Source organism: Atta colombica, unplaced genomic scaffold, assembly GCF_001594045.1.
Source record: "Atta colombica isolate Treedump-2 unplaced genomic scaffold, Acol1.0 scaffold164, whole genome shotgun sequence".
Classification (NCBI taxonomy): Eukaryota; Metazoa; Arthropoda; class Insecta; order Hymenoptera; family Formicidae; genus Atta; species Atta colombica.
Window position 1 is genome coordinate 1,576,129 of NW_017259255.1, and position 12,453 is coordinate 1,588,581.

At 30.9% G+C, this 12,453-nt stretch overlaps 2 protein-coding genes across 6 annotated transcripts in view; one reads left to right on the forward strand and one right to left on the reverse strand.

The window, feature by feature from the left end:
- The window catches only part of LOC108686141 (apoptotic chromatin condensation inducer in the nucleus), a 6,460-nt gene extending 4,831 nt beyond the window's left edge, over window positions 1-1,629 (forward strand). For 2 of the 4 annotated variants that reach the window (XM_018191252.1, XM_018191256.1), the window contains one exon: window positions 358-1,629. In XM_018191252.1, the coding sequence (XP_018046741.1) occupies window positions 358-477 (120 nt within the window). In that variant the 3' untranslated portion in view covers window positions 478-1,629. The remainder of the gene's footprint in view (window positions 1-357) is intronic. The other 2 variants (XM_018191253.1, XM_018191255.1) reach the window with 2 other exon arrangements.
- Window positions 1,630-1,716: 87 nt separating this feature from the next.
- LOC108686142 (transmembrane 9 superfamily member 2) overlaps window positions 1,717-12,453 on the reverse strand; it is an 11,608-nt gene continuing 871 nt past the window's right edge. Inside the window, exons 2-15 of one of the 2 annotated variants that reach the window (XM_018191258.1) lie at window positions 12,279-12,346; window positions 12,060-12,153; window positions 11,835-11,970; window positions 10,900-11,021; window positions 10,702-10,825; window positions 10,467-10,606; window positions 5,556-5,732; window positions 4,147-4,291; window positions 3,733-3,910; window positions 3,459-3,618; window positions 3,244-3,395; window positions 3,071-3,182; window positions 2,797-2,968; window positions 1,717-2,707 (exon numbers count right to left, since the gene is read on the reverse strand). In XM_018191258.1, coding sequence (XP_018046747.1) covers window positions 2,640-2,707; window positions 2,797-2,968; window positions 3,071-3,182; window positions 3,244-3,395; window positions 3,459-3,618; window positions 3,733-3,910; window positions 4,147-4,291; window positions 5,556-5,732; window positions 10,467-10,606; window positions 10,702-10,825; window positions 10,900-11,021; window positions 11,835-11,970; window positions 12,060-12,153; window positions 12,279-12,346 — 1,848 coding nt within the window. In that variant the 3' untranslated portion in view covers window positions 1,717-2,639. Of the gene's footprint in view, window positions 2,708-2,796; window positions 2,969-3,070; window positions 3,183-3,243; window positions 3,396-3,458; window positions 3,619-3,732; window positions 3,911-4,146; window positions 4,304-5,555; window positions 5,733-10,466; window positions 10,607-10,701; window positions 10,826-10,899; window positions 11,022-11,834; window positions 11,971-12,059; window positions 12,154-12,278; window positions 12,347-12,453 lie in introns of both variants that reach the window. The other variant, XM_018191257.1, reaches the window with a different exon arrangement.

Here is a 12,453-nt window from a genome sequence, read left to right on the forward strand (position 1 = left end):
AAGCTTCAGATGCAATTATACCCCAAACTCCAAACTATCGTTATTCTAAGTGTTTTAAGTGTTAAGGGACTTATTTTGTTTCGAGGAGGATAACGTGAATAAATAAGCACAAAAATAAAAATTTTTTGTTTTTTTTTGCAATTTTCTTCAAAACAAAGCAAAAATGAGCATATCTCTAAGAAACTTTCGGGACACCTTGTGTATATAAATTTATTGCCAATCTACTTATTTATTTTACAATCCATATATATGTGTACACACACACACACACACACACACACACACACACACACACACACACACACAAAAAAAAAAATAACGAATTGGTAATAATGTTTTTATGTGGAAACATTGTAGATAGTCGTGAAGGAAGAGATGCGACGGCAACATATGGCGGAACACGCGCGCAGATTAGAAGAGATGAGACGTGCCGATAGAAATAGAGACAACCGACGTCGACGCACTCCGAGAAAATAGAGATCAGCGTATATCATCAGCAACATTAAATGTATTCCTCCCTTTTCCTGATCCCTTTTTGTCTTGAATTTAATTTTCCTTTATTCCACTTTACTCAGTTTTTTAATTCACAATTTTGTTTCTTGTTATTGATCTATATTGTTTATTAGACACATTTTTTTTTTGGAATCGTCAGAAGAATATCTGAAACTTTATGTTTCGACATTTGTTCATATTTTGATCTATTTTCTTTTTCTGCATTTCCTTTTATGTTGTCATCTCTGTCTTTTATGTTGTCTCTTTAATCTTTGATCTCTCTTTTTATTTAAATTTCAGATATTTAATGCATGATTATTAAATATCCTTTCAACTCCTTGTTCCCTTTCCTCGAATATCAGAATTAAACCATACTTCTTACAGGTCAACATTTATTTATCCCACAGAGAGCCAATAATACTGTAGATGTGATAGTGGTTCTGTATTTGCGTCAACCATTCATGGCAGATAATACCAATTCACTCTCATGTTGAAATGCAGCATCCACGGAATAACTTTACAACGTGGGAACCTCTTTGAAGAAAATAGATGAGACACATTATTGAATGTGGAATAGACTTGACATTCATGAGAATATCGTTTATTTCTTCGCTCTTTTTTCGTTTTCCTTTTTTACGAATCGAACTCTGACACAAATACGATCGAATGGAAGAATGAAATCGTATATATAGTTTGGATGGAAAACACTGTCGCCCAAAACGCAGAAAAGCATTTCTATGAAGACATTGTTGGACATTGATGGATAAAAGACAAACTTTGTCTCTGCGTTAAATATTTTTCAAGGTCTGCTTTGGTTACGTCGAGCTCAACAATTGCCAACCATTCGACTTTGATAGCGACTACATCAGGAAGCGTCGCGTCAGTGTTAACCATTAATATAGACTAGGGCAGGGTGAAGACATGTCTGTAAATATAACCCATATTTCGTGTGGGATGTGACATGTAAAATTATTAATAAATCCTAAAAATGATGAAAACACGCTTTTGTGTAAGCGTATACATAGGTACATTTATCGTTTTCTTTTTATAATACACTTATTGGAGAATTTGTTACTCACTTATGACGAAAAATTGAGAACAATGATGAGTAAATACATTTATGCTTAAAATAAATAATTGCCTATGTTATTGTCGTTATTTAATTTGCTGTACAATCATAGAACTGCATTTAATAAATTAGTAGTGAAATATCGCGCAAAATAGAATACAATCGTTTAAATTTATTGCAAATGCGCATATAAACTCATTTGATTGTTTTATTTGTATCAGTAATAATATTATCAACGCTAACATTGTAGATAGTTTAGTTTACAAAATCTGAGTACAGAATATGTGCATATTTGACTGTTCACATGTCACGATTATGATTATGCTTGTTATTTATTTGGTAGACAGAAAAAGAAGAGACATAAAATTTTTCAATTGTCAAGTTAGTTTCTTAATTTGTACATTTTTATTACTTATGTATTTAATTTATAATTTAAAAAATATGGATGACACATGCGTTTCACAATTAGAATTGAATTGTATTTTTATGTCATTATGCACGCGTTTAATATTTTCCATTTTATTAAAAATTCCTTTTTCAATGCCAATAATAAATAAATGAATAAACAATAAATAATTTGACCAGAATCGATTTCATGTGACACATTGAAGATTCAAACTGAAACGTATCACGATTGCATGCCACATAACGCTTTTGCGAAGTGAAGCATTTTGAGAGTAAAGGAAAAAATAAAACAAGATGCTTATGCAAATTTTCGCAGATATCTAAAACATACATCGTTTAATATGCATTATGTATGTTAGACGCTTATCCGAGAAAATACTTTTCGAAGAATGTCAGATAATAACTATATCGACATCCACTCTTCGAAAACTGTAAACCTTTTTCGCGTTAATAAAATAAACTATTTATTATTTATGACGATACTTGCAACGATGTATCTCAACAATAACGACGAAGATGCGCTATTATTTGCTTATTATTATCATATGGATTTTTTCTCCTTTATCTTTTTAACGCGGGTTTACACAATATCGACTATCGCTCATTCTCATTACGATCTGTTTCACTCATATTACATTCATCATACAAGCATTGTTCTCATCATTAGTTTTATTTAATCAACCTTCACAACACTATAAATCTTGCGCACGAACCAAAAACAGGCAAAGAAACCAATAGAACCTGAAAGAAAATGAATTTTATTTTTTAAATGTCAATGGTAACTATGGCATTTAACAAAAATTTAAGCTAAACACATAACGAATACTCACCTGTCAAAAGGAAGAATAAGTAAACCATAATAAACGTATATCCAAAATACAGGAACGTAGAGGTGGCACCTTCAATTTCTAACTTAGTAACGAAGAAATGTATACAATAGATTAACAAATAGACAGCAGTAAAGCCAGATGTAAGAAAGCTACGCCACCACCAGTGATAATCCTACAAAGAAATTATTGATATAACGATGTTTAATATATATATATATATATACATACACAAAAAAAATACACAAGCATGATTTTCTGTAAAGTCTATATTTACCTCAGCACAAAGATGAAAATAACAGAGCAGAATTGTCGTTTCGGAACACGTAATGACGAGTATAAGAAAAACCAAGAAGAGAAATCCGAACATGTAATATACTTGGCTTGACCTAGTAAAAATGACTCGTAAGAATATTTATTAATAAGAATTTATTAATATGCAATACTTACCAAAGAGAATTAAGTATGAAGAATAATTGAATAAATATGCAACCGAATGGCAAGACACCACCCATGATGACTCCAGGTATTGGTTGTGTGTAAAAATTCTGCTCTGGTATTTGCCGAGGAATTTGATTTGTTCGTACCGGGTGCTCCAAAGCCTGGCGTTATCTCAATTATTTACAAATACATACTATACTAAAATAATATTAATTTATAATTACCCTTTTTTTGAAACCAAAGTAAGCACCAATAAATGTTAACGGTACGGATACTCCAAACCATAGTGCCAGAAGCGCGATTAAAGTGCTGAAAGGTACTGCGGCCGAACTTCCATTTATCCAAAATATCAAATTCATTATGAAGAATAAACTGAATACAATTCTGTAAAAAATGAAATAAATTTTTATATCGTACATTTACATCAAACACAAATGACATTCGTAAAAATTAATTTATTTTTAAAGGAACAGATTCTAAGAAAATAATGAGTCTTACCCGGGACTAAGCATAGATGTGAGTAACACGTTGGACTTCCATTTCTCTCCTCCGAAACTTTTGTATATTCGAGCGGCCACATATCCCGCAGTGGTTCCCAGACAAACGTATAACACCATTGCACAAGTCATTAATGCACCTCTATTAGCAGGCGAAAGGAAACCCAGACAAGCGAATGCTGTAGCATTGATTAAAATTTAAAATGACATTTATAACTTATCATTTAAAATAAAAAAAAAAATATTTAATATATATAATTTTTAATGTTTAGATTCAATTAATCTTGAATAAGTATTAATTTCAAATTTAATCTAATAAATTTGATGAGAAAATGTAAAGAGAAGAAAAGGAAGAGATAGGAAAAGAGGGAGGGGGAGAGAGAGAGAGAGAGAGAGAGAGAAAGAGAGAGTTTACCTAGTGTAACCAGTGTCATGAAGAACACTTGAATACCAGATCCTAGCAAAACTGAAAGCAACATCCCTTTACGTGGAGGGCGGAACACATCGCCGTGTACTAATTTCCATCCAAATTCCTCTTGTGCATCTTCTCCTGATTCTATCTGGAAGTAGGCCTGCGTTATCGCAACACAGACAAACGGATATCATAATTTTGTAAAAGTGAAGAAAACATTTGGTTACCTTCACCTTTTCATGAAATATATTGTTTTACAAAAGCCTAATTTTGCGCTTATGAATTAATTTTTCAATTAATCATTCAAAGCATTTTTTTAAGTAAAAGATTAGTATTTAACCCTAACTATACACACTCAGTGCAATTTGCTAAATTGAGATGTTTTTGTGTTCCTAAACTTTTCTTTTTCTTTGAACCTATATATTAGGTGTGGAAAAAAGTTCGTGGCGTTTTTCCCGTTAGATGGCATTAAAAAAACGACACGAATTTTTTCCCACACCTAATATTTCGAAGCTCCTTAATTCCACTTTTACATTATGGGCTTGTTTCTTAATCAATTCTTCATTGATTAAAAAAAATTAATTGAAATATGTTTATTTTTACAGAAGTTACAGTAACAAATCCCAAGGGATCCCAAGGAATATATCAAGGATAGAAAAAGTGTGTATAGCTAAGGTTAAGTTAAATACATTACTTTAAATACGAAGCGTCACTACAATTTGAATGTTAAGATGTTGAACTATTATATATATTCATATAAATGAATTAATTTCAGAAATGATAATTGCATGTCGATATGGTTGTCAAACTTTCAACGCAATCAATCTGAAATATTAATAATCCCAAATTAAATTTCCCAAATTTAAAAAACTATAATAAACTTATTGCCTCGGCCGAACCCGGATTTCCTGCATTCCGTGCGAGCGTCCTAAACCTTTAGACTACTGAAACTAAGATTAAGTTAGATTTTTTAGTTTCCAAGACGTTAATTAACAGGAACTTCTTAATATCTTCTTAAAATTTTATTAAATTTTATCTTGAAATTTTGTATAGACGAAGTTTCTAATAAAAATGAAAGCCATTTTGGCATCGCTGTAATTGAATAAATATAAATATAAATGACTATTTTTATTATGTAGTTCAGTTGTTAAAATATCGTGAAATTATCGGAGATAATAACAATTCATACATTTGTCAGTTATACATTCATTTTAAAAGAAAATAGATATAGCAAATGTAGATAATATAGACTGTGTTTCAAAATTCATTGCTAGTACTGAAAATCTATAGTTTACATTATGTGCACTAGAGATTTTCAATACTGACAATTAATTAAATTTGGATGGAACACAGCCACAGAAAAAGAATGACATGCTATTAAATTGTAACAACTGAATAAAGTATATAGGTACCTGGTTATATCGTGCGATGTCTTTGTGCAGAGTACGAAGCATTATCATAGCTACCATTCCAGAGAGGAATAGAACAATTATCAACGAGTTAAGAATACTGAACCACTGAATATTCGAATGTGGCATCGATTCTAAAATGTAATCCCACCTAGATGACCATTTAATCGTGTTATTTTTCTGGAATAATAAGTATGATAATAAATACAATAAATGATTAAATTTTATTAATTATCGTTAAAACTATTTTATTATTGTATACTCATGAAGATATATTTATCACAAATTTATGGAAAATATAAGGGAGGAAAGAAAAATATTCATGGAAAGTCTGAAAGTCAAGGAAAGATTTTGGGAGGAGAGGAATAGAGAGATAGAAGAGAAAATAATAGAAAGAGAAAATAAGGTGAAGAAGTGGATAGAAAAGGCTTAAAGAGAGATGGGAGGAATAGTAGAGATAAAAGAGATAAAAGATAAGTTAGATGAGATGGAGAGGAGGATAGGATATGGTTATATATCAGGAGAGGCAGAGGAAGAGGAGTGTATATAATAAGGGAGGGAATATCTACAGTAGGACTGCGAATGCATGTAGCGGAAGGTAGTTAGAAGGAAGCATGGATAAGTTAAGTGGGAGAAAGGAAGAGAGGAGCAGTATGGAAATTGGTAGCGGACAAAGAACGAGAGAAAAGAATATTGCTATTAAGGGGATTAATTGGAAAGGAAATAAAGATATAGAAAAAGGCAAGGAATGGGCTCAGAAATTTATAAAGGAGAAAATAGATGTAGAGGTAATCAGCTGGAGGATGAGCGGACCAGTAGTGATCATTAAAGTGGATAATGAGAAAATGAAAAGGGAGATGATAAAAAACAAGAATAAATTAAGGGGAGGGAAAATCTTTTTCGAAAATGATTTAAATTTTGATGAAAGAAAAATGATTTAAATAAAATGGATTTGAATAAATAAATGGGTGAAAGCACAAGAAAACAAAGGGGAGGATATAAAAATAGAATATAAAAATAGAATATGGGAGAGTGAAAATAAGGGGGATTTGGAAAACTTGGACGGAAATAGAAAGAGAGAGAGGAGGAAGAGAAAAAAAAGAAAATAATAGGAAATATGGGGATAGAGAGAGGAAAGAAAGGAATAAGTCTAGGGAAGCGGTAAGGAGGAACAAAATTTAAGTTAAACCAAGAAGGAAGTGTGGAAAAGGGAAAGGTGGAAGGAGAAGAGTTAAGGGAGATACACGAGAAAAAGGGAATTCGAAAGCAAATAAAAGGGGAGGAAATATTTTGCGGGTGTAAATAATAAGGATAAAGATTTTTGGAACTATGTAGGCCAGTTCGTAAGCTTATGTGAAATATGGCTGCAAGAAAATGAGTGGAAAAAAATTGAGGAGAGGTTACCTAATTCACATAAATGGGAATGTATTTATGCACATAGAGAAAAGAAAAGAGGCAGGACTATAGGGGGATTTATAGTAGGCGTAAAGAAAAACTGGGCATAGGAATCAAACTTGATATATAAAAATAAAGAAGGAGTAATATCGATTATAAGGAAAAGAAGGTTGTAATAATATCGGTATACAACAGGGGGAGCTGGAAAAATTTAGAAGAAAAGAAAGAAAGCATTCTAGGGGACATGGAAAATGAGGAAATAATAGTAATAAGTGGGGATTTTAATGTAAGAATAGGTGAATTAGATAATGTTGAGTGAGAAGAAGAAGAAATAGAAATGAGAAGACAAAGTGATAGGAAACAGAAGTTGGAATAGAAAAAGAGTTGGTAGATTGGGCACAGAGAAAAAGATGGTACATTTTAAATGGAAGGAGATTGGGAAGGGGAATATATTTATGTAGGTATTTATAGAGGTAGTACGGTTATTGATGTGATTGCAAATGAAGATATAAGAGAAAACGTAAGGGAATTTATAATAGAATGGACTCGAATCATATGCCGCTGCTTAGCATGGAAGAAGAGGAGAGGCAGAAGTCAAAGGAAGAGGAAAAAAAGCAAGGAATAAAGGAGATAATTGTATGGAATGAATAGATCATAATAGAATATCAAGAAAAAAACAAAAATCTTAGCTGGCTAAAAAGGAGTAACAATAGAGGAAAAATGAGAATCAAGGAAATTGTGCATAGAGTGATGATCAAGAGGAAGGTAAAAATCAAAAGATTTGAACTAGGACACAAGGATATTGGTGGGAGAAGTTGTAGGGAAGAAAGGGGAAATACAGAGAATATAGGAGATGGAGACTAGGAAAAATAGGAGAGAATACATGAAAGAAAAAAAAAATTTAAGGAGCTGAAAAAGAAGAGAGAAGAGGAAACAGAATTGAGATGTTTGAAGAAGGATGTAAATTTATAAACAGATGGAAATTTATAAACAAAAAAAGAAACAAGAGGATATGGAGAAATAATAATTGAGACAGATGAATGGAGGCAACATTTTATGAATTTTCTAAGTAATACTGAGGTGGATGCAGGAAAAGGAGGAAAAGAGATAAGAGATAGAGAAGGACAGGAAGTTGAAAGGAGTTGAAAGAAGAAAAAATTAAGGGGGCATTAAAGAAGATGAAGAACAAGAATGGGTATAAATAGAATCCCGATGGAAACGTGGAAATATGCGGAATGTTATGAAAGGACATAATAGAACTATTGGGACAAGTTTGGAGACAAGGAAAGATGCCTGAAGATTGGAGGCAAAGTATTATTGTGTTATTATATAAGAGAGAAGTCACAGAATTGGTAGGAAATTAGAATAGAGGGATATCATTGTGTACAAATGTTTGTATCGGAGATCCTAAAAATTAAATTTGGAAGAAGAGATAGGGAAGAAAAACATAATTTCGGAGATGCAAACAGGATTCAAAAAAGGTAGGATGATGGATAACATATTTATACTGAATCTGATTTAAAAGAGCAAGCAGACAGAAGGTAGGGAGAGAAAAGTATATGCTCTCTTTGTGGATCTGAAGGCAGCTTTCGATAGAGTAAATAGAGATGTACTCTGGGAATTACTAGGGAGATATAGAATCAAGGAGCAACTGATAAGGAGATTGGAATATATCTATGAGGACAGAGATTACGGTCAGAACAAGCAGAAGTTTGACAGAGAAGTTCCAGACAAGAAAAGGAGTTAGGCAGGCTGTGTCCTGAGTCCACTCCTGTTTAATTTGTATATTGCGGACCTTGACAGAGAGTTAAAAATAAAAAAAAATTAGAAATATAGGAGTTGCGGTAGATAGTATAAGCATATAGAACTTAGCGTATGCAAACGCAAAATGTAATGCTGTTAGCGAAAAATAAGGTTACATTGTTAGACATGATGGATAAGGAGATTTTTAAAAAGTAAAAAATTAGAACTGTGCGCTGAAAACAAAGATAGTAATATTTAATAAGCATGAGAAGAAAAAGAAGGAAATGGGAGAGTAGAGAGATTCAGGAAATATTTTAAGTATTTAAGTTTCACTTTTAATAGAAAAGATGATTATAAAGATCATATAATAGAATTGAGCAGGAAAGGGAGAGCGATAGCCAAAAAAGTATGGAGTTTAGGGGAAAGACTGTACAAAACGATGTATAAGGAGATGGATACTGTTTAACTTTTTTTTTTACTTAATACAAAATGTTATGAAGTATGGAGTAGAGATCTGAGGATAGGGAAAGAAAGAGGAAATCTGAAGAAAATTATATTAGATTATGTGAGATGGATATTCAACATAGAGTTTTGTACTCCGAGTTAATGGGGATTAGCTATGGACAAATTAAGACTAGGTTGGGGAATAAGAGCCATGAGATACCATAAGAGGAGATTAAAAAAAAGGAGGGAGGCTTATTGAAAAGAAGAGGATAAATTCGGTGTTATTGAAAAGAAAAAGAAGAGAATAAATGGAAGGACATATATGGAAAAAAAAGAAAAAAGTTTTACATTAATGGATAGGAATGGATAGGATATAGTATAAATGCTAAGAAATTATGGGACGATGGAAATGAAGGGAAAAATTAGAGAAGGAAATAATTAGAAGAAAAAGAGATGACAAAGACAGTGGAAAGATAGTAGAATGGAGGACTGCAAGATACAATGAAAAGTACAAAGAGTTTGATATGGGGAATAGATATCTCAATTATTTAAGGAAGGAAAACCTATGTAGGTTGGAAGTGGGCGAAGGTGTGTGAGGTTTAGTTAGACTTAGATGTGGGAATATGGAGGAAGGAAACAAATTGGTTAGGTAAGGAATACAGGGAATATTTTACGGAATAGGAATAGATTGGAATAGTATGGAACACTATAAGGAGGAATGTCCAAAAATATACAATTGATTTAGGGAGTTACGAAAAGGAAGAAATATGGAAGAAATTTTGAAGCAAAGAATTAGATTTAGTTAAATGTAAAGTTTTAGGTAAATTAGAGAGACAAAAAAGAGATCAGGAAAAGAAAAACGGAGAAAAAGACAATTAACGAGGTAAAGGTCGAGAAGTAATATATTTAGGCAACAAGGTTGCGTCTAGAAGTGTATGAGACACAGTTAGAAATGCTGATATAATATTAGGAATTTATGTATAGTACATATTTATGTTGTAGCTATAAGTCGTACTATTGTATTGTATATTTATGTAATATAGTATATGCTATGGTCAGGCTATATATGTGATATGTAGATAATAAATATTATAAGATAGAGGAACATACACTGTGATATTCAGAGCTGAGATAGAATAAAATAAAGTAACATCATAAATAGAAAACAAGAATAAATAAGAATAAGAAATGAAAATAAGAAATTAAGAAATTTTTTTTTAGAGTTAGGTACTAGTGTGAGAATGAGTGTGGATAAGGAATTTATGTAAATCAAGTCCCCTTCTTGGCTATGTAAATATTGAAGTATAATAAATTCTATTATATTCTACTTACCACAAATTTAACAGAATATGTATATATTACTTGAAACGTCTGTGCAGATTGCTGCTCATTGGATGGTATCTCTAATGGTATTTGACTTTCACAATCAATTTGGCCAGTATGCTTAATACTGCGAGGTACTACTTTTACAGCTATTAAAATCACATTTGTACAATTATTATTTAATATTATTCATAATTTATTAATTTGAGATATTAAACACTAGCAGAGATTTCTTAGTACTTACATATGATACGACCACCGTTTTCCTTAAAGGATGATCCCCATTCCTCTGAACCACCACTGTGATAAGTTATAGTAAGATTCACGTGATTAAATAAATAATAAATTTTTGATTTGTTGTACGGACCCTAGGAATATAAAGAGAGAGATTGTTAGATAAATTAAATTTTATATTTTCATAATTTTGAAAATTCATCCTCACATGTATAGTACAAGTATCTTGCTGAGATCTGGATTCTTTTGAATAACAGCCCATGGGGAAGCCAGTGCTACAATATTGTCGTTCATCTTCTAACTGATAACACCACGTTACTGGCATATTATCTAATAAAAGCAGAATACATTAACAGAATTATTAACAAGTTGAAATTATTTTAAGTATTGAAAAGTTGTGTGATTGCAAAATTCGAAACTTTTCAAGTAAATTATTTAAACAATAATTTTTTCACAAAAGTTTAACTAGTTCATCAATTATAACAGAAACAGCAAACTAAATACAATTATATAATTAAATCAATTAATTATTGTCATTAGAACACAAATATATTTTTATATTTTATGATATAACTTGAAAATTTACTCCAAAATTATACTAATACATTCTTGTTCTTATAAACTCTTTACGTATTAAAATATATTTGCGCTGACAGCATATTTAGATCATATTTGCTTATTATAAAATCATCACTTAGATTTTTCAGATTTTTAACCCTCCACAGATGGAGTGTGACATACCTCTGCAAGATAAATTTCTATAACTTCTTAAAAAGTACCGTGCACATTTTGCCGATTTCACATGCAACTCGAGAGCGTATTGTTACCAATCATATTAAATTAGTATATTTATGATGAGGTATAGCATGAGGTAAAACATACCCACATATGATCTATGTTGATTTTCCATCTGGATTATGGAGGATTAAATTATCGAATTATTCATTTTTTCTTCATTCAATTTTTGATACAAAATTATATAAATACAAAATTATAAAATTAAACTTACAATATTGAAATTATAACATTCTATTATATATTACTAATAAAATATTCAAAAATTATTGTAATAAAAAATATTTAAAAAGAAATTTTATAATACTTTTCATTATTTTTAATTAATTGATATATTTGATACTCTACCAACTATCCAATGGTGTTGATAATTGACTGCTATTGCTTCCCTTAATAACTTTAGCTTTTTCTCTGAATTTTCATCACCTGGTGTGTACAATTTTGTGCAAACAGTAGCACACTTGACATCTTTTAAGAAGTCCAGCTATAAGTAAAACATTAATTTTAATTTTTCTTGTTTTTTAGATTTAAGTTGTTAAAGAATATTTGACTTGGAATTTTGCTTGCACCTACCTTATAAGGAGAGGGACGAATGCGTTCTCCAAAAACAACCTGTCCCAAGTTCTCAACTGGGGACTGTCCGTCCTCTACCGTGCAAAAGTCAAAACTAGATTATAGAAATAGAATTTAAAAAAATATTATCAAAGTATATAAATATTGCATTACAATAAATAAAGTAATATACAGTACATAAAAAAATATAATAAACAATTTGAATATAATATTACTTACTGACTATATTCATAAGGTATGACATATTTCTCAGTGTTTAAACGATTCACATATAATTTGATATCCGACTAAAACAGAGTTTCATTATCAATATAACTAAAAATATTATAGTTTATCAAGATTTAAAAATATTGTATCAAATTATGTAATATTCTGCTCGATAATATAATAATAT